At 52.3% G+C, this 21301-nt stretch overlaps 1 protein-coding gene across 12 annotated transcripts in view; it reads left to right on the top strand.

Moving 5' to 3' along the window:
* The first annotated feature begins 11171 nt into the window (after window positions 1–11171).
* LOC141726498 (uncharacterized) overlaps window positions 11172–21301 on the top strand; it is a 33501-nt gene continuing 23371 nt past the window's right edge. For 4 of the 12 annotated variants that reach the window (XM_074531451.1, XM_074531459.1, XM_074531466.1 and 1 more), the window contains exons 1-5: window positions 11172–11640; window positions 11869–12010; window positions 12256–12824; window positions 12919–13039; window positions 13380–13879. In XM_074531451.1, the coding sequence (XP_074387552.1) occupies window positions 11547–11640; window positions 11869–12010; window positions 12256–12824; window positions 12919–12980 (867 nt within the window). In that variant the 5' untranslated portion in view covers window positions 11172–11546 and the 3' untranslated portion in view covers window positions 12981–13039; window positions 13380–13879. The other 8 variants (XM_074531480.1, XM_074531487.1, XM_074531472.1 and 5 more) reach the window with 5 other exon arrangements.

The raw sequence follows: 21301 nt of genomic DNA, 5'->3' as shown, positions 1-21301 counted from the left end.
ATCTGCTCCTGGTGTTGACTTCTGTTCACTAAAGTTATAAAGAAAATTCTTGTGCATTCTGGGTATGAATAATACATAAAAAATCATTATTAGTACACTTACTCTTTACTACCAGAAATCCACTTTTTTGGGTTTTTTTCCACAGCAGGTTGCTGGGCAGGATATTTTGAGTCATTACTTTATTTCCCTTCATCCAAGACCTTTGCAGTAAGGAGCTGCAAATAAATCTGGAGCTGGGAGAAAAACACCCTTCTACGAGATCCCTGCTCCAACAGAACCACATCTGTCACTCCAGGATTGCAGCCACCCTTCCATAGGAGTGCCAGCACCACCCTGACCTCCAGGGTGCCAGGTTGTATCCTGACTCTGTCTCTGTTTCTGTGCTATTGCATTATTGCATTTCTTTTGATTTCCCCTATTAAATTGTAGCTCTGACTTGGAATCTCCCACTGGTTTATTTTCAGGCTAGTACATATTTTGGCAGCCTGCGTGGGGCCAGTCCTGAGAGAAGTCAGAATTACAATTTTTTTACAAAAGAACACCTATGGACCATGATGCTCAACATGCTTACATGGGTCTTACACCTTCCTCTCTATATTTTTCTGCACAGGGGGAACTACCTGCCTCTGCAATGCTGCTGTTGAGCTCAGGGAACAGTATGAAAATTGCTTTATTGGTTTATTATGTTTATTGCATGATAACCTCTGAGGCAGTGAACATCATTTGGAATATAAATTCAGTTTTGTCTGTTTGTCCTAGCCTGGGCTGCTACATCTGGGTCCTCCTCAACAATCACACCCAGCCCTTGAGGGTAAGAGCAGAGAGTGGCTTCTTCCACCTTTGTATGCCTTTGTAAAGAAGATCTCCAGGTGCACCAGGGGAGATGGAGCACGATGCAACATGGAGATCGTTTTTCCCTAAGAGCCCCAAGGATGTACAGTGCACATTGCAGATGTGGATGGGATTTGTACAGCTTGGAGCAGAGATCCTCCTGTTACCTGGAGATGCTGCAGTGGGGGAAGGAGAGGGCAAGGTGGGAGCACTGGTCAACAAATGAATAATTTACAAGGACACTGTCACTGTTCTGTTATGCACCCATCTCTCATCCGTGGAAACAAAGCTGGCTGAGCACAGCTGGAGCTTGGAAGAAAAAATGGAAGAGGGCCACCAGAAACTGAGAAAGGAGCTTCAGGAAGGGATTTATCACATCTCAGCAGAACCAACAAGCCTCTGCATTAGGAGCAGCTGTCCCCCAGCCAGGCAGAGAGGATGCACTGCACAAGGTAGTTTCTGTTTTTAATTTCAGGAGCATGGGATGGGACCCCCCCCCTCCTCCTCAGCAGCCTGGGTAGCTGAACTGAAAGAGGAACATCTACCAGAGGCTGCTCATCTAGAGTAAACAGTGCTCTGGTTTCTCATGGACAGAACTCCAGCTGCAATAGGAATGGTAATATCTCTCTGCATCTCTTGCAGAGACCTCAGGAACACATTTACAGGAGGAGAGCAGCTGTACCTTGGCCAGGGTTAGAGGGACAGCCCTTTTGGGGTTGCAGCTGCACAGACATCAGAGAGCTGATGCCCTGCCTGCTCTCCCAGATGAGCCCTCTGCTGTGGGACTGCTGAGAGCTGAAGAACAACAGGAACCAATCCCCACAGCAGCCCTGCACCACCACCAATTCCTCATCATAACTAAAACTGGCTGTAGAACAGCTCAACAAAGATAAAGTGCTTTTTATTCTTTCCCCCCCCTTAATTAAACCAAAATAAAGCCCTGAATAAGACTTGTCTCAACTTGTGTGTGTGACTCCCATTCCCAGGAGATGGTTTGGGAACTGGGAGCCAAGGGGGATCAGCAAGGCCTGTCCAGCCCTATAGGGCCATGCCTGGGTCCAGTGCACATTTGGGATTATTTCCAAACCAGGACAGGTTACTTAAAGTCATTTAAGTCCTTACTCAGGGTTACTCCAGGTGATAGGGGTCATGAAAGGTCAAATTGGTTACTTTTGGTGATAGGGGTAATGTGAGGACACAAAGGTTACTCTAGGTCATTTGAGAATTTTTTGGTTTTTCCAGGGGTTACTTTAGGTCATTTTTTTGTCCATCCCCTCAGAAACCACCAACCAAACATCTCCAGGGCTGCAGGGCATTGTCCATCCCCTCACAAACATCTCCAGGGCTGCAGGGCTCTGTCCTCACAAGCAGCCAAACACCCCCAGGGCTCCTGGCAGCTGCTCCAGGGTAACTCCAACTGGGGCTGACACTTGTGACCTTAAAGATCAGCTGGTGACAGCCAGGACCTTTGCAGGGGCTGCAGTAACCCCTGACCTTCACCCTCCTCGGGAGTGCACGGGAACAGCCAGAGCATTTCTGTGCCAGCCCTGCCATCCCTGTGGCTCTGTGCCATCCCAGGCCTGCAGGGATGTTTGGGCTCTGTGTGTGTGAATGGCACTGGCCCGCAGTGCCACGTGAAGGCAGTGGGGCACAGAGCTCAGCCAGTTTGCCATGGGATCCCTGAGTGCTTCCTGCTGCCAGGGGAGGGTTCCCAAACATGCAAACGGGTTTGGGGTGTCACAGAAGCCCTGCTGGCTGTGGGGAGCCCAGCAGAGGAAATCCCTGAGGCAGAGCTGGGCAGGCAGCGCTTCATGGCCCTGCACACATCCCTTGGTGCACAAACTCCATTTCCTGATGGGTGCCCGACAGTCCCTGCACAGGCAGCGCTTCATGGCCCTGCACACATCCCTTGTTCCACAAACTCAATTTCCTGATGGGTGCCAGGCAATCCCTGCACAGGCAGAGCTTCATGGCCCTGCACACATCCCTTGTTCCACAAACACCATTTCCTGATGGGTGCAGGCCTGACACTGCACAGGCAGCGCTCCATGGCCCTGCACACATCCCTTGTTCCACAAACACCATTTCCTGATGGGTGCCAGGCCCATCCCTGCACAGGCAGTGCTTCGTGGCCCTGCACACATCCCTTGGTGCACAAACTCCATTTCCTGAGGGGTGCCAGGCCCATCCCTGCAGTTGGCTGTTCAAGAGACGTGCACAAAGCTGGGGAGTGCAGTGAAAGCTGCTGGAGCCATCCTGGGGCAGCAGCACTCACATCTGGGCATCTGCACCGTGCTTCTGCTCCCCAGGAACCTCTTGGAACCCAGAATCATTCAGGCTGGAAAAGCATTGCCCTGCCAGTCCCTGGGGCTGCTGGGCTCATCACCTCTGGTAATTCAGGGCACCTGAGAGGAGTCAGGCCCTCAGCAGGAATGGGGAACAGAATTCCTGCCCTTGCTGTGGCTGTTTCAGGGAACAGGTGAGTTTGCTGCTTTTGAAGGGTGTTTTTGCACTAAGGTGTTGGGTTTGTCACTGAAATTGCTGCGAGCCCTCAATGTTTTGGTGTTGTTGGAATGAAGAGAGATGTTTAAAGGAGAGGGGGTGCTGAAGGGAGCTGTGTGAGGTGTTCATCAACACACAGATTGTGTTTGGTTAAAATTGCACCTCAGAAAACTCCCCTCAGCAGCAGGATTTGTTCTGGGGGGTGCTTTGAAGGGCAGCACCACTGGCACAGACCCTGCTGGGGCTCACTGCCTACAACAGAAAAGTAAAAATTTACAGCAAAGTTTACTTTTCCACAATGCCTCAGAATTTCCCACTGCTCAGGTGTGACACATTGGAATGAGGAGCCTTTTTGGAGAGACAGGCAAAGGATGAGATAAAAGAACAAAAAGCCTAATGGTAAAATTAACTCCGTCTTTCATTTTTAAAGGTCTGGGAGTGGAGGGCTGAGATCCCAGGTAGCCGTTTGTGCTCTGCTTCTGTTCTGCTGCAGACAGCTGAGGTCAATGTGGCATTTTCTTTCCCCCTGAACTGTTTTTAGGATGAGACAATTGGTCGTATTTGCTGTCACTGAGGACACAGTGGCTTCAGTCCCTCCTGATCCCTGGAATGCAACAAACTCTGTGGCTGTACATGGCTTGTGACCCCTCCTGTCACAGCCACTCCTGCTCCTTGGCATTGCTAAAACCAGAACATTTGTGCTTTTGGGTGCGTTGTGTTTGTCCTTACTGGCAGCTGGAGCATTTTCTGATGGCAGCCCAATAGAGGAAGCACTGACAGAGATCCCCAGCTGGAAATGCCCTCCCTGCCCAGCACAGTTCTGGTTTCTGTTGCTCTTTGCTTGTACAAGTGGCCAGGGAATGCCAGGTGAGCCTCAGTCAGCCTGTATGGATCAGGAGGGCAGGTGGGTGAGCCAGGGAGCATTTCCAGGGCAGGTGGGTGAGCCAGGGAGCATTTCCAGGGCAGGCAGAGGGCAGGGATGGTTCACTGGGGCTCAGCCCTGGCCCAGCTCCCCTGGCTCCCTGGGAAACCTCTCCTGCCTTTCTGCAGGCTCCTGTGTGAGGGATCTGCAGCAGAGCTGGGACATTGCTGAGCACAAACACATTTACTCTGAATGCCCCTCACAGCCCGGGACTGAGCACTGCATGTGTTTGTTTGTCTCAGAGCCTGTCTGATCCTCTCCCTGCTATAATGAAGTGTTTGGCTAAGCCATTGTTTTCACCATCAATGTATTCCCCTGGCTGCATCTTTGTGGTGGATTATTTGCTCCAGAATCTTTTCATTTCATCTCAGAGATGAATATACATTTTGGGAGCAGGGTTTCAAACAAAAGTTTGCTTCAGGAAACTTCTCATGAGCAAGTCTGGGAAGCCAGCACTAAATCACTTTTGGATATTTTATTTTCCAAGGAATCAGGCCCACCCACTTTGTTCATTATCTAGCAAAACCCCAAGCAGAATGTAAAAACCAAGCCTGAATCAGAAAGGAGCATTATAAGAATACTGAAGCTGTCTTTCCCTGGCAATGGGGACATACATTGCTTCATGTTAATGTGAAAAAGAAATGGTACAATGTTAAAGGAATAAAAACAAAGGCAAATAAGAGTCTGAGAGGAAAGCTGATGTGTTACAGACTGTGAGGGGTGAGGCTGGGGGTGTGAGGCTCTGGGATGGCTTTGGTGTCTCTGCTGCCTTTGGCAGGTTTGTTACACAGCCCAGGCACTCTGGGCTCTGCACAAGGCTGGGTTCCTGAAATTTGGGGTGAAATAACAGGATCAGGGGGGAAATGGGGCAGGTCGTTTGGGAAGGTTTGGGAGTTTGGGATTAAAGGAGGCTGCAGCCCTGAGAGAAAGGGACAGAGGGGGAGAGAGAGAGAAAGGAAGATAAAGAGAGAGAACAAGAGAGAGAAAAAAACGGGGGAGAGAGAGAGAGAGAGAGGAAAACCCAGGAGAGAGAGGAAAAAACGGGAGAGAAGGAGAAAGAGAAAAAACTGGGAATAAAATAGGAGATAGAAAAAAAGAGAGAATAAAATGGGAGAGAAAGGAAAAAATGGGAGAGAAAGAGAAAGAGGGAGAGAAGGAGGGAGAGAGAGAAAAAGAGAGAAAAAATATAAGGGAAGGAGGGAGAGAAAGAGAGAAAAAAAAGGGAGAGGGAGAGAGGAAAAAAGGGAGAGGGAGAGAGGAAGGCAGGGAAAGAGAGAAAGAGAAAAAAACAGGAGGGAGAAGAGAGAGAGAGAAAGAGAGAATAAAATAGGAGAGGAGAGAGGGAGGGAGGGAAAGAGAGAAAAAACAGAGAGGGAGATGGAGGGAGAGAGGCAAAGAGTGAATAAAATGGGGGAGAGAGAGAGAGGAAAAAATGGGAGAGAGGGAGAGAAAGAGAGAAAAAAAATAGAAGAGAGAGAGAGGAAGGGACAGAGAGAGAGGGAGGGAGGGAGGGAAGGAGAGAAAGAGAGAAAAAAACAGGAGAGAGAATGAGAGAAAAAAACAGGAGAGAGAGGGAGGGAAAGAAAGGGAGAAGGAAAAACCCCTTTGGGCACGTTCCCCAGTGCCTCTCCCTTTACAGGACCAAAGCTGCAGGACTCTCTCCTTTCTGGGACAAAGCTGTGGCATTTCCTGACAGGTGGGGAATTGTCTGGGACCCTGGCACTGCCTAGCTCCAGCTCTTGGCCGGAGAGGCTGGGGGTGCCTGGCCCAGTTTGGTGCCCCCAGTTTGGGGCCCAGCTCCCCTGGGTCCAGAGCACGGGAGGTTCCTTCTCATTTTCCCTGAGGAGTACACAAGCCAAGCACCAGACAGGCCTGTCTGGAGCTCCTTTGGGGTCAGCACTGCCAGCAGGCAGCGTGGCCAGAGGGGCTCAGGCAGGACTCGGGGCAGGTCTGCCCTGTGCTGGCCCCATCTGCTCTGTCTCTAGGGTGAGCAAAGGCAAATCTGACAGCAGAGGATGTGCCTGAGGCTCTCTCTCAGCCGTTTAAAATCTGTCTAGAAAATGAAAGTGTGCTTGGGTTTAGTCGGTTTATAGCACTTAAAAGTGGTCCTAAGGTATTGTGCAATAACCATATAGTGAATCAAGGCTTTGTGCCAGAGTTCCTTTATGCAAGCATTACCATATAGTGAATCAAGGCTTTGTGCCAGAGTTCCTTTATGCAAGCATTGCTCTGATGGACAGTATTCACCTGAACTAGTTTCAATGTCTCTGTTTTTTTTCTGAAGTTCCCATTCATTTTGCTGTGGATGTTCACCCTCATGCTCTGGATAGTGCTTCTGGGTTTTTTTTCCGAATTCCACAGCTAATTCCACACAGCTTAATTCCACACCTGGCCAGGTCCCTGTGGATGCTGCTGCTGTGCCTGGTGGTGACGTGATAACCAGCTGGGCTTTGCTGCCACAGTCAAACCCAGCAGTTTTCCTGTGAATCCCAGCAAACTGGGCCCAAGGGCTCTGTCCCTCAGCCTCTGCTTCCACTGGTTTGGAGGGGCTGGATCCCAGTTATTCACCCCAGGAGCTGCCCCTCCATCCTTTTCCCCCACTTTTCTGTTCCAATCATGGGAAATACTTCGGTTTTGGTTTTTTCCTCCTGCATTTCACTGCAGGTCCCAAAAAACCCACAGGAGAGAAGATGTGCTTCCACCACCAGGTGAGGAGCCTGATTTTGGAATGTTGGATGGAATTGGCCCAGTAGCTTTTCCTTCTGGCCTTCCCGTAGTCTGTCCATGGCAGGTCCAGCCTGTGCCTTTAGCTTGGAGCCCTCAGTCCTCAGGGAAATGAACCTTTGGGAAGTTCTTACAGCTCTGCCCAGTGCTGTATGGATTGGGATGATTTTCTGGAATTAGGCTGTCCATTCTGACCCGTTTGTTCTCTCTCCCTGCAGACTGTGCTGCTGAAAGGCTGAGGTGGCACCAGGATCGGTGACATCCCTGACTCCCTGTGCCTTCCTGAGGCTGAAGCCACGTTTGCTGCCAGGGACCACAGAGTGGAAGATGCTAAAGACTGAAAACTTGGGGATTTTTCTCCTGAATCCCAAGACTCTCTGCAGCTGTACACTGTCTATCTCTTAAAAGAGTTTCTGGCTTTTTAAAGGTTTTTACATTCTGCAATATTTATCTGTAACTCCATTAAAAAGAGTCATACTGTATCAATGTGGTGTCAATGACTTTGTTTGAGTTGGTTAACTAAAGCAAATTATTGATAAGGGGTTGGAGCATCCCTTAGTTGGAGCTGGCAGCTCTTATTTTCTCTTCATTCCTTTAATTCCTTTCAGTAATTTCTTAAGCAATTACTGCAATTAGGGTATACAATAAGGACAGCAGCATTTCTGCCCTGCTGGATTGGGAAATCCAAGCTCAGTTCCTTGCAGAGACTGAGGGGATGGCTTTTGACAGTGGGAATTTGGTGAGGAAGAGAGAGGAGAGGTCCCACAAAAAGTGGTTAAGGCCAGTTCTGCTGGCTTTGGGTGCTCCTAGCCCAAAAATCATCCTGGTTAAAGGGAACTTGGGGAAGCAAGGGGCCCTGTGCCGGGGGCCTGTGCTGGGACCCCTCAAATTGCAGCCAGAGGCGCTGGGCACTGCCAGACTTTTGGGACACGGTGACTGAGAGGCTCCACGGCCTGATCCCGAGGGTTTTCCCATTGTTTCCTGTCGTGCTTAGCACCGGGCAAGGCAGTGCAGCCCCACAGGCTGAAAATCCCATGGGAGCAGCTGGAATCACAGACGAGCACACAGAAACCAGGCTGGGACAGGACATGGGCTGCTCCATAGATTTATTTTTTGCAATGTGTTTTGAATTTATACCAGAATCTCTCCCTCCCCTCCCCTCAGATCCCGTATCCTTGAGTTTTGAGTTTTCTCATAAAGACTCCTCGGCCTGCACTGGGAAATGATTCCGTGGCCCCGGGGGAGCGGCGGGGTCTGAGGGTCCTGGGGCTCCCCCCGCCCCGGCCGGTTCCCGGTTCCGTCCGTTCTGGAGCTCCCGCCGCCCGCGGCCGTCCCGGTCCCGATCCCCGCCCCACACCGCGCCCGCCGCGGGAGAGGCGGCACCGCTCGGGACCCCCCGGCAGCCGACACCGACAGGAGCCGAGCCAGAACCCCGGCCTCATCCCGGCCCCGCCTCAGCGCTCGGGGCTCCGCGCAGCGCCGGGAGCAGCCCCGGTTCGGCCCGGGACACGGGCGGGGCCGGTGTGAGGGGCACGGGCGGGGCCGGTGTGGGGGACACGGGCGGGATCGGTATGGGGGACACGGGCGGGGCCGGTGTGAGGGGCACGGGCGGGATCGGTATGGGGGACACGGGCGGGGCCGGTGTGGGGGACACGGGCGGGGCCGGTGTGGGGGACACGGGCGGGGCCGCCAGCGATGGCCCCACCCCCATCCCGGGCAGGGCGGGGCGGACTCGGGGCGGACCCGGGGCTCCGTGAGGCGGGGCCGGGGGCGGGGTCAGAGCTACGTGAGGCGGGGCTAGGGGGCGGGGCCAGAGCTACGTAAGGCGGAGCTCGAAGGCGGGGCCAGAGCTACGTGAGGCGGGGCCGGAGGCGGGGCCAGAGCTACGTAAGGCGGGGCCAGAGCTACGTGAGGCGGGGCTCCGAGGCGGGGCCAGAGCTACGTGAGGCGGGGCTGGGGGCGGGGCCAGAGCTACGTGAGGCGGGGCCGGGGGCGGTCCCGACTCCGGCTCAGGTGTGCGGGGCGGGTCCCGGGACCGGCTCAGGTGTGCGGGACCTCAGCGCGGCTGCGCGGGGCGTGGCCGAGGTTATTTAAGATCCGGTAATCTCGTTAACCGCCATTTGCTCACTCGGAGCTCGGTGCGGACGGGTGGGTTCTGTCCCCGCTCCGCGGCTTTTTCTCCCTTCCTCTTCCCTTCTCTACCTTTCCTTTCTCCTGCTTGTATTCCCCTTCTTTCTCTGCTTTTCTCTCTCCCCCCTTTTCTCTCCTCCTCAAAGCCGACTCCTTTCCCTCCTCTTTCGGCCTCCCCTCCTGTCTCCCCCTCTGCCGTTCCTTTTCCTCTCTGTATTCCCCTTCTCTCTCTTCCCCCCTTTCCTCTCCTCCCCTTTCGGCCTCCCCTCCTGTCCCCTCCTCTACTCTTCCTTCTCCTCTCTGTATTCTTCTTCTTTGTCCCCTAGACCCTACCCTCCTCTTCCCCTTACTCCTTTCTATTCCCCCTCTCTCCCTTCTCTGTCCGCTGTCCGTCTGTCCCTTTCCAGCCTTTCCCTTCCCTTTCACTTTCCTCCCTGCTATCCCTCCTCTCTTGCCGTTCTCTCCGTTCCTTCTTTCCTCTCAGCCGCGGGGCTGGGGGTGCCGGACAATAATAAAGCCCAGAGGGCCGGAGTCCGGCGCCCCCGGCCCCGCTGGAGCCCCGCTGGTGTCCCCCTGCAGTTCCATGGTTGTGAACGCAGGGGGCGCCGCCGGGGCTCCGCTTCCCCCATCCCACGGGGGCCCCTCGTTTGGAGGGGGTCCCGGGATGGGGGGTCGGGTTTGGGGACCCCCTTGTTTGAAGGGGGTCCCGGGGTGGGGGACCCCGTCATTAGGACGGGGTCTTGAGGGGGGGTCAGGAAGGGTCCCCTCGTTAGGAGGGGGTCCTTGGGGGGGGTTAGGAAGGGGCCCCCTCATTAGGAGGGGGTCCCTGGGGGGGGGGGGGGGGTAGGTAGGGCCCCCTCCGGGGGAGGGGGCCCCGGGGGGGGCGGGGCGGGCCCCCTCCGGGGGAGGGGGCCCGGGGGAGGGGGGCGGGGCGGAGGGGGGGCATTCCCCCCTCCTGGCCCCGCCCCCCTCCCCCGGGTCCCCTCCTCCGGACGGGGTCCCGGCCCTGCCCCCTCCCGGGGACCCCTCCTCCGGACCGGGGCCCGGGGGGGGAGGGGGGGCGGGTGGGGTGGGGGGGAAGCAGAGGGGGGCACGTCACTCTGCGCCGTGAAACACAAGTACACGTATAAGCACACACACGAACGGCCCTCCCCGTCCGGCCCCCCCACCCCACCCGCCCCCCCCTCCCTCCCCCCCGGGCCCCGGTCCGGAGGAGGGGTCCCCGGGAGGGGGCAGGGCCGGGACCCCGTCCGGAGGAGGGGGCCCGGGGGAGGGGGGCGGGGCCAGGAGGGGGGAATGCCCCCCCTCCGCCCCGCCCCCCCTCCCCCGGGGCCCCCTCCCCCGGAGGGGGCCCGCCCCGCCCCCCCCGGGACCCCCTCCTCCGGAGGGGGCCCTACCTAACCCCCCCCCCACCCCCCAGGGACCCCCTCCTAATGAGGGGGCCCCTTCCTAACCCCCCCACCACCCCCCCGGACCCCTCCTAACGAGGGGGCCGCTGTAACCCGCACCCCCCGCCCGCACCCCCCAGTGTGATGTAGGGACAGCCGGAACCCCGGCGGTGTGGGGCGGTGTATTGAACTGGAATGGGGGGACCGCAGAGCGGCTCCGCCCCGTGTGGGGGCCCCAGCGAGGGCGGGGGCGCCGGGCTCCGGCCCTCAGGGCTTTATTATTGCCCGGCACCCCGAGCCCCGCAGCTGCGAGGAAAGAAGGAGAGCGGGGAATACAGAACGAGAATAGGGGAGCGGGGGGGTACGCGAGGGGAAGGGGGGAGCGGTCGGGGTGGGCGGGGCAGCGGGGGACGGGGCGGGGCGGAAGGGCGGGGCAGCAGGGGACGGGGCGGGGCGGAAGGGCGGGGCAGCAGGGGACGGGGCGGGGCGGAAGGCCGGGTGGCGAGGGAAGGGAGAGGATGGAGGAATAGGGTAGGGTAAGGTAGGGATGAGTAGGGTACGGGTGAGTGAGGGAATAGGGAGGTGGGATGGGAGCGGGGGGCGGGGGGCGGCCGTAGGGGGGGAGGGAGGGGAGGGCTAGGGGGGAGAGGGAGGGGGGGGGGGTTAGGGGGGGGGGTGGGTGTGGGGGGGTGGGGGAGGGGAGGAAGGGAGGGGAGAAAGGAGAGGTGTAGAGAAACAGAAACACAAAAGAAAAGAAATACAGAGAAAAATATAGAGGAACAGAGATATAGAGCCCCGACCGACAGCACCCTCACCCACCGGACCTCCGAGGAGCAAATGGCTCCGCTCGGCCCTCTCCGCGCCTTAAATTCCCCAAGGCCCCGCCCCGCGCAGACGCACTGGGATCGCTCACACCTGTGCACGCCCCGCCCCTCACACCTGTGCCGGCCCCGCCCCCGGAGCCCCGCCTCCCCGCCCCGCCCCTCTCCCGCCCCCCCTCCCGCCCATAAAAGCCGGCCAATCCGCGCCTGTTCCGTTTTCTTCGGGGGATGCTTTGCTCGGGATGCTGCGGGAGCGTCGGTCGGAGCGCTGCGAGGAGATCCGGATCGGGGGCTGGTGCTGCGTGGAGCCCGAGGTGCTCAGGTAAGACCGGGATCGGGAGCTGGGCCCGGAGCTTCGGGTCCTGGTCCTGCCGGTGTCCGCTGTGGGAGGCGGACAGGGTATGGGGGCTAGGTGAGACCGGGATCCGGGCTCGGGGATTCCGGTCCTGGTTCTGCTGGTGTCTCCTATGGGAGGCGGGCAGGGTGTGGGTGCTAGGGCTGGATGGTTGAGGCCGGATTGGGACTGGGATCGGGACCGGTATCGTTGCAGGTGGAAAGAGCCGCTGCGGCATGGCTGCTCGGACCGTGCCCGGTACTGCTCCTCCGGCTGCGGCCAGTGCGGGACTGGGGTCCCGCCGGAGCCGGATGATCGAGGTGAGAATAGGACCAGGACCAGACCGGCATCGCTACAGGTAGGAAGAGCCGCTCCGGAATGGGCGCTGGGACCGAGCCAGGTACTGCCCCTCCTACTCTGCTCGGTACAGATCTGGGGTCCCGCCGGGGTTTTGGGCCGTGGGGAGCCGGGGCTATGATGGTGCTGGGCGCCAGGAGGACGGCGCTTCCCTGGAGCAGCCGCTGGATCACGGCTGGAAACGGGTAGGGCAGGGGAATCGCCTGTGACAGCCCCGGGACCCCATCGGCATCACCGCTCCCTCAGCGCCGCCGCCCGTCCCGCGGGGCGCCCCCTGGCGGACACGGCGCCGCCCCTCAGCCCTGCGGGGACACCGATCCCGGTCCGGCAGCACCGCGGCCACCGCGCTCCCCTGTACCGGGACACCGCGCTCCCCTGTGAGCCACAGCGCCCGCATCCCCCTGCTCCGTGTCAGCATCCTCGGGGGATCCCCGCCGAACGACCAGGACTGGGGCTGCTGCTCCCGCTGCGGCTGTACCCGGTGTGGGCCTGGAGGAGGCCAGAAGCCCCCGAAGGGCTGGCAGCCCTACGTCCTTGGGATCTGCAGGAGGAGCTGTGCCTGCAGCGTGCCGAACACACATCTCGGTGTGGGTACCGGGACAGCGCTGGCACAGACACGGCTAAAGCGCTGCCTGCGGCCCCTCAGCCAGGGGCTGCTCTGAACAGGCACATGGAGATGCCTCAGCCCGGACAGACACCACCGACAGCCCAGAAGGACCCCAAGGAGCAGCTGGCATTACCTGGAATGGAGGCACAGACCGTTTGCAGAGGGGCTCAGACAGCAGTTCCTGTTTCCGACCTCCCAGAGCTCCCAGGTATGTCTTGGCCACCCCAAATCTCCTCTCTCCTTTCCAGCCTGAGGCCATCATCCCTCAGCAGCGCTAAAGCCAAAGCCATCTTCCCTCACAGGTATTGAATCCCAAGCAGTATACTTTGGAGATGCCTCAAAATCAGATGTTCAACCAGGATGAAGTTTGGAACTTCCCAGGGAGCCAGCTGGAAGTGCAGAAGTGAAGGAAAGCTTTTACAGGTGGGTCCCACTGGATGTGTGCTGAAGGCAGGGATGTGCATCCCTTTTCCTGAGGGGAAAGAATGTGTAGAGGCTGCTGCTGAGGCTCTGAAAGGAGCTGGGCTTCTGCAGGGAGAGGTGTGCTGCCTCAGCACAGGCTGGGAGTGCATCCAGCCACTGCCTTGTCCTGCTTTAAAACATCAACTGGAGCCTGAGCTCCAGGGTTGGGGTGTGAAATCAGCTGGGTTCCAGGGAACTCTGCCAAGTGACTCCAGGGACATCAGGGGAGATATGGGGGATGAGGGTTTTAAACAGCAAGTTCGATGGAATATAGACCTGTCCTTGTCCTGATCCCACTCAGCTTCCCTGGAACCTCTGCTGGCTCCTGACACAGCTAGTGCAAAAATGGTAGCTCTGCATGGGAATTTCCACTCTCCATGAGGCACTGTCAGGTTATTCCAGCAGGAATTCTTCAGGGAATCTGAGGCTGTGAGTATAACTCATCTGAACTAGCAAAGCTGATACCAAACCCCAAATCCAGGCACCACATAGAGAGCAATCTTTGTGCTGCCCTGTCAGTTAAAACCCCTGGGCTGGGAAATTTCTGCAGCCAAATACATGGAATGCTCTAAATCCCAGTAGCCAGCATTCCCCAGGGGGACAATCCAAGTCCCAGGGTGTCAGCTGGTGTCCTTCCCCTGCTGCTGCTGGGACAAATTCCCGGCAGGAGGGGCGGGAGCGGGCATGGGAAAGTGCCGGGAGGTGAGGCCGCTGCAATGTCACCTGGATCGGGAGGTGAGGCCGCTGCAATGTCACCTGGATCGGGAGGTGAGGCCGCTGGAATGTCACCTGGATCGGGAGGTGAGGCCGCTGGAATGTCACCTGGATCGGGAGATGAGGCCGCTGGAATGTCACCTGGATCGGGAGATGAGGCCGCTGCAATGTCACCTGGATCGGGAGGTGAGGCCGCTGCAATGCCGGCTGAATCGGCTGGGAACATTCCTTCCCTGCAGGAGCCAGAGCAGATCCCTCCTGGCCAGGCTGGTTGGCAGCAGCTGGATCTGCTCTGGGGTAGAACCCCCTGCCCTGCCCTGCCAGCAGCCCTGACTCTGCTTTCCCTCCCCGCTCCTCAGGGTGTCAGGGCCACCGTGAGGGAGCTCAGACCCAAAAACCCCACAGCCCACAGAGTGAACGATCCCAACAGAGAAATGCAGCGTTGTGATAAAAAACCTGTTAAAAAGGCTGTGACAACACTGTAATGGGATTCCCAGGAACCTTCTGGTTTGCTCCTGGTTCTGTTTTTATGTGTTTTTAGTACCTCAATGGGCAGTTTGTAGAATTTATTCTGGGACTCCGAGGTTGAGCAGGGCTGGCTTTGGATTGGCCTTCACCTCTGCTCCCACTTGGGCCGAGCTGGGCGGACTCACCCCCTCAGCTCTTCCCTCCAAACCATCCCTGACTCATTTCCCTGCAGGTGAACCCGGGTTTGGCCCCAGGCTGTCCCCTCCCCGCCTGCCCTTGCCCTCACGGTGTCCCTTCTGTTCCCCACAGTGCCCTGGGGACACCAGGGAGGTCCCTCTGCCTTTCTCTGCCCCTCTCCAGCCCCGGCCGCTCCTCTGCTCGCTCTCTCTGCCCCTGTCCCACACAGCAGGGCACAAAAGGGCAAAGGGGTCATTAATTCAATTAATTCTGCAATTAATTAATGTATTATTTCCAATTCCCCAGTGAGAAAAACACGAACTCACAGCCACCGAGGCCTGACGGGTTCCTGCCGTGAGAGCTCAGCACACATCCACACAGGTAAGTCCAGCATCTGAAGGAAAAAACAAAACACAGTTGAAAAAAGTTATTTATTTTGCTTCTAAGCTATTTCAAGTTCTGAAAGCCCAGCCAACATTTGCTCTTGATTTTGGTTGGGTGAATTGTGAGCAGTGGGCACAGGTCATGCCATTCGTGGGGGCAGAAAAAGTAGATTGAGCTCACCTTATTTCAAGTTATTAAAAAAGACTTATAACTCTTTAACTTTCAACATAACACACTTCAATTACCATAATGATTCTTCCATGATTTTAACTGATTCTCAGGATATTTTATAAAACTTTAAATAACACCTCCTCCTTAACAGACTCATAAAACATTAGACAAAAAGTCCTAATACCAGTCTCAGGCTTACACAAGAGACCCTCCCACAACCAAACCAAAAATCAAACTAATGTACCAAAAGTAGACCTTATTAACATTAAAAATACAGTTCAACCGTATCCAAAAATAACTCCAAATTTATTTCCTCCAAACACCAAATACTCTTCAAATTCTAAATCAAAAACTCTTTAAAAAGTAACAAAAACCATTAAAAATTATTCAAATATCAAAAACCTATACATAAATATTACTCAAAGCCCACAAAAATATAGAACATTCTAATCAATATCCTAAATACAAAAAAAGCCCACTATACAAATTAGTACCATTCTAAATAGAACATAAATAAAAATCTTTTACCAAGAAACATAGCTCCCAATAAATAAAACCACCATGTAAGGATATAGGTAGTAATAGTAACCCAACAATCTAAGGTTTCTCCAAAACACTTTCAAAACTTCAATATTTATAAATAACAACCTACAGTAACTCAAGTATTAATAAAATCAAACAAAATTAAACTTCACTACATTTAAGTCTAAATAGTCCTAAATTTCATTTTATCGCTGTAATGGTCTAATAAAATTAGGTTTATTATTCCTTACTATCAGAATTAATTAATTCTAAATCTTATTTAATGAAACTTATCCTAAATTTTATTATAAATCATTTTTCCAAACTATATAGTTAATTTTCTTAAAAAAGTAAAACAACTCAAATTAAAACAACTACAATAACACTCTAACAAACACCTACTTATAAGTAAAAAAATACAGTTGATTACATCATCCATTTAATAAAAAAATCTATTCTTCATTACAATGTCTAGTTTTTATCTTTTATAAATATCACCAAAAAAATAGCATTACTATTAATATCATACTATTTTAAATTTTTTACTCTATTTCCCTAATACGTAAATATTTTTAGAAAGTTATCTTAGGTTCTCCAAACAGTACTAATAGACTAATTATAGAAAATTATTAAGTTTATAATAAACATTACTTGTAACATATTATTAGAATATTTACAACTGACTTTCACATACTTTACCATCTCTTTATGTAATTACCAAAACCACATCATTTCAAAATCCCACTTTTTTATTCTCTAACTACTTATACATCTCTGAAACCAAGTTAACTCCCTAACTAATCTCTACACTAACTCTGTAATTTAACCTAATATTATCTCATAATTTTACATATTTTTCAAAGTTACAAAAATATAAACTTTATTAAAAACCTCCTCCAAACTATTAATCTTATAGCTTTCCTCAGTTATTATTACAAAAACACTTCTATAAAAATCCAACTACAACATTAATTTATTTTTCTAAGTTTCATACTAAGTATTCAGCCTCTCCTACAGCTACATTTCCTGCCCCCTCACACTCTCAATATCCAAATCCACAATCCTGTCTGTAACCACTTTCAAATCTTGAAAAAATAAGTTTACTATACTCAAAACATCTCTATTCTAAAAATACTTTTAAAAACCCAATTATTAAATGATTTAATTAATCCTTAATCCTAAAATTTTTACTCATAACTACTATTTTTAAAAACATTACATAAAAATGTATTAAGTAACATCCACCAATTACAATTTAAACTATAATCAAACTCTAACTCTACCGAAATAAAATAATTAACAAAAATCCCAAATGTTTGCTATATCAAAAATAAATTTCAAATAGTTTTAACTTAACAATTTAACTTTATCAATAGAACAACTAAACCTATTTTTAACAATTATGGAACCTTCCACTAATTTAAAATTTGTCAACGGTTACAAACTCTAAAATAATATACAATATTTTAATACTTAATAAATATATCATTTCACATGTTACTAATTATATATAATCTAAATAATTCCTAAGTATTTTTTCTTTACTGCATACATTATTTTAATCTAATATTTCTCCATACTTATAACAAAAAATTATAATAATATCTTAAATAAGTATCTCTATGCAATTTTATAAACCAAGATATATCAATAGTTTATTTCTCAGATGAAAACATAAAGTTTACCTACATCTCAGCAAGTACAAAAGCCCAGGTAAATTTCCATAAAAAACCATAAAACCACATCACACAAAAACCACACTGACAACTCCAGCACTAAAAAATCAATGTAAATAGAAATGGAAATTACACAAAAATTCCAACTTACACCTATCATCTTGTATCACACCCACCAAAAACTATTAACTTTAAGTGTCTTTATAAATATAAAAATCAATAGTATAAAATTCTTATTAAATAATAACTGAAAAATATAAAATTCAATCAAATATTATGCCTCTATTTAGTTTTACTTTTAATTATACAACTTTACTAATTAACCAACCTACACCAAACATTTAAATAACTTCAACTAAAGTTTTAAGTTTAAATACTTTGTATGTGTCACTACTCAAAGAAATCCATTCTTTACTTACCTAATCAATACACCAATTACAAATTATCCATATAGATCTATTAATAAAAATTTCTTAATGCAGAGAGAGAGAGGGGAGATGTGGGAATTGGAAAACCAGAAACTTCCAGAGACACCCGAAGATTTGATCTGCAGCCTGGGAAGAAGCTTGGATTGATGTAAAAATACAACACACAGGCATGAACAGAAAAATAATAGATAAAGCAGGGAGGTCTGTGGCTGTTTGTAATTAATGGCCAATCACACTCAGCTGGCTCACACTCTCTGTCCCAGCCACAAGCCTTTGGTATTCATTCCTTCTTTTTCTACTCTTAGCTGGCCTGCTGATGAGATCCTTTCTTCTATTCTTTTAGCATAGTTTAATGCCATAGATACAATAAAATAACAAATGAGCCCTGTGCCCCACGGAGTCAGGGCCTGTCCCTTCCCTCACCCTGCCCTGTGAGCAGCCCCGGCCGGGCTGGCAGCAGTGGCAGCCCCAGGCAGTGAGGGCAGCAGAGAGGGCAGGAGGAGCCCTGGGTGCCTCTGACTCACCCACAGCAGGGCACGGCTGGGCTGGGGCTGCTCAAACACCAAAGGTTTGGGCAACGCTGGGAGGAGTTTGGGGATTTCTGCTATCCTGAAAGAGAGGAGGAAAAGAAAATTATTGCACTGTGGAAGTCAAAGGATCCAGCTTTCACACTTGTGCTCTGCTGGCTCACTGTGGGGTTTTATCCATGAGAGGTGACACCAATTCAAACATAAAAGTGCCCTTTCCCAGCATTTCTATTCCCAACCATTTCAGACATTAAAAGTAAGCTCATTTTTCTTATTGCATTCTTTGCCTCATTTACCAGAACCATTTTTATCTCACTTGTCAGTCCTTCAGCACTGGGCTCTGTACAAAGGGATGGTGCCTCACAAGCAATCCCAGAGAGAAACCCCTCCAACGCTGCCAGGGGAAGGTCCCAAGGCACTCCAGAGCACAGCCAGCTGTCCCTGCCCTGCCAGGCCACACAGCCCTGTCCCATCCAGCTGGGCTGGGCAGGCCAGGCAGGGGCTGCCCTTCCTCCTGGGAGCACAGAGAGACAGCCTGGGCAGCACCTGGGAACAGCAGGGGAAAGGGAAAATGCTTTCTGTCAGAAAATGAGTGTCTGTAATCAGAACTTCTGGACAAATTCAGTAACACACTTTCATATGATAAATATGGGCCCTGCCCATCCTGCCAGCCCAGGTGAAAGCAGGAAGGAGAGCTACAGGAACAGCAGGAAGGCAGAGTCCCTTATTTGGATGGATTTTCTCTACTGCACTGTACACTCTGTGCTCTTTACAAGAATGGATTGCTGCTACAAAAATGATTTTTTATCAGCCACAGCCAGGGCAGGGTGAGCTACAGCTGCAGAGCCAGGTGTGGGGGGAGAGCTGGAGAAGTGAAGGAACAGGCAGTCTTGTCAAAAATAAATCTTGTTTAGATTCACCAGTGCTGGGAACAAGGCAAACACGCTGTCCTGGATGCATCAGGGCCACAAGGGCCCTGGTTTGGCTGTTGTCCTTTGCCCCCAAGCTTTGGCCTCACCCCTCTCCAGAGGAGCAGGGAATTCCTGCAGGGTCAGGGGACTCTGCTCCCACTGCAGGGATGTGCCCAGGAAAGGAGGGAGCTGCTCACAGTGACTGAGCAGTGAGGAGCTGTGCACGGGCAGCTGGGGCTGGAAACCCTCACTCAGGATGGCACACTGGATGTGCCAGGAAGCACCTGCACTCACCTGTGCCCATTCCTGTGATGTGTCAGTCAGAAATCATGTAACCAGCACCTTGCTCCTCACTGCACCACTTAGAAATACATTAAAAACAGAAAAACCCAAACAAACCAACCAAACAACACCCACAAACGAGAGGGCTCAGTGCAGCATCATCTCAATGTTCCGCTCAGGGATGGACAGAAAGGAGGAGGAAAGCTGTTCTGCCAGTGCTGCCAGGTCTGCACCAAGCAGTCTGAAACAGCCAAAATTGCCTCACCTGCACTTCCCTCCCTGCCCTGGCTGCTGAGGGACAGAAGCACCACAGCCCAGGCTGGCAGCACTCACACCCTGCTGGCACAGACACCTCCATGTTCCATCTCTGGCCCAACAAACCCAGGGTGTTTCTGCTGTCCTGTCACACTTGGCAAATGTCACTGACATGGATGCAGGCACAGACACCCTGTGTGGCTCTGGGCTCAGAGCCCCTTTGGCACAAAAACCCCAGAGAAGGTTGGAAGGAATCTGATAAATCTTCCTCACACAAAGCACAGTTTATCAGATTATTCTCTTTTCTGACCCAGACATGGGGCAACTGAGAGGCATTTTAAAAACTTGGATCCCATGTTTAGTCTCATGTGAAGGGTGAGAGAGACAATACAGATGTTAGAATTCACCCATCACAATCAACAGCCAGCTGTTTCCTAATTCCAATACACTGTAAGTGTTTCTTGGCCTGTCAGCTTCTGCCACACCATGCTGTAAGTGCCTTAAAGACAATCATCTAAAATTACCCCTTGTGAATCTCATTACAATGCATCTTTCATAGTTCTATTTCTCTAAGGTATCCAGTCTTATTTACAAACCATCCTTTAAAACTTGTTTCTAGCTCCAGTTCTCTCTCAGCAATGCCTGCCCTATTCCGTGCCATTTCTAAGTCAGCATTTCTTATCCCAGAATTTCCATACAGATCCACACTATGTGAGCCTTCTGTCAAACTCTGGAAATTTCCTGCACATCCATTTCCCTCCCAGAGCTGTTCCCTGCCCAGCCCAGGGGCTGTGGGTGCTGCTGCAGGGCACAGGGGCTGGAGGGCACTGCAGTGTGACATTAAACCAGCAGAGCAATTGCCAAGCACAAAGAGATCCATCCTCACCTGCTCTGATGGCTGAATCCCTGCGGCTCATCCTCGGGTGTCCCTGCTCCAGGGAGGATGCCCTGGGCTCACACGCTGCCCTGCCAGCAGAAGGGAAAGGGTTAATGGAGCTTTTGGGCACATTCTGTCCCAGAGGGGTTGGCACAGGCACGGGAAGCTCTCACACACAGAGAAAGGGTTAATGGAGCTTTTGGGCACATTCTGTCCCCAGAGGGGCTGGGCACAGGCACGGGAAGCTCTCACACACACAGAAAGGGAAAGGGTTAATGGAGCTTTTGGGCACGTTCTGTCCCCAGAGGGGTTGGGCGCAGGCACGGGAAGCTGTCACACACAGATTATCCCGAGCCAGAGCCCTCCAGGGCACCCTGGAGACAGAGAGCAGGAGCAGACCCAGCTGCAGCGCTGATCCTGCTCCTGCTTTCCCCCAGGGGCAGGGACAGCATTCCCTCCCGGCCCCGAGAGCCCCAAGGACAGTCACTTATTGGGGTGGCACTGGAGCTGCCGCTTTGCTGCCACTCCTGCCCTAGAGCCAGCAGGTTTCTGTGGGAGCAGGAGTTATTTGTGCAGGTCGGAGGCTGCACATCCCTGGAGCATTCCCTTATGGACCCAAAGCTTCCCACGTGCCTTTTGCAGTCCAGTTTGTAATTTAAGTGCATTTCGGGAGAGTTTAAATGGGAATGAGGTGCCCCGGTGCCAGCCCAGCATCAGATATGGGGCATGAGGAGACTCACCAGACACATTCCCTGCAGACTCTCCCCTCTCAGCGCTCCAGCTGCAGCATTCGCATTTCTCACCGAGTTCTCTTTCCAGGATTCCCAGCAG

This window comes from Zonotrichia albicollis, chromosome 2 (assembly GCF_047830755.1).
Source record: "Zonotrichia albicollis isolate bZonAlb1 chromosome 2, bZonAlb1.hap1, whole genome shotgun sequence".
Classification (NCBI taxonomy): Eukaryota; Metazoa; Chordata; class Aves; order Passeriformes; family Passerellidae; genus Zonotrichia; species Zonotrichia albicollis.
This window is presented reverse-complemented; position numbering and strand designations above follow the sequence as displayed.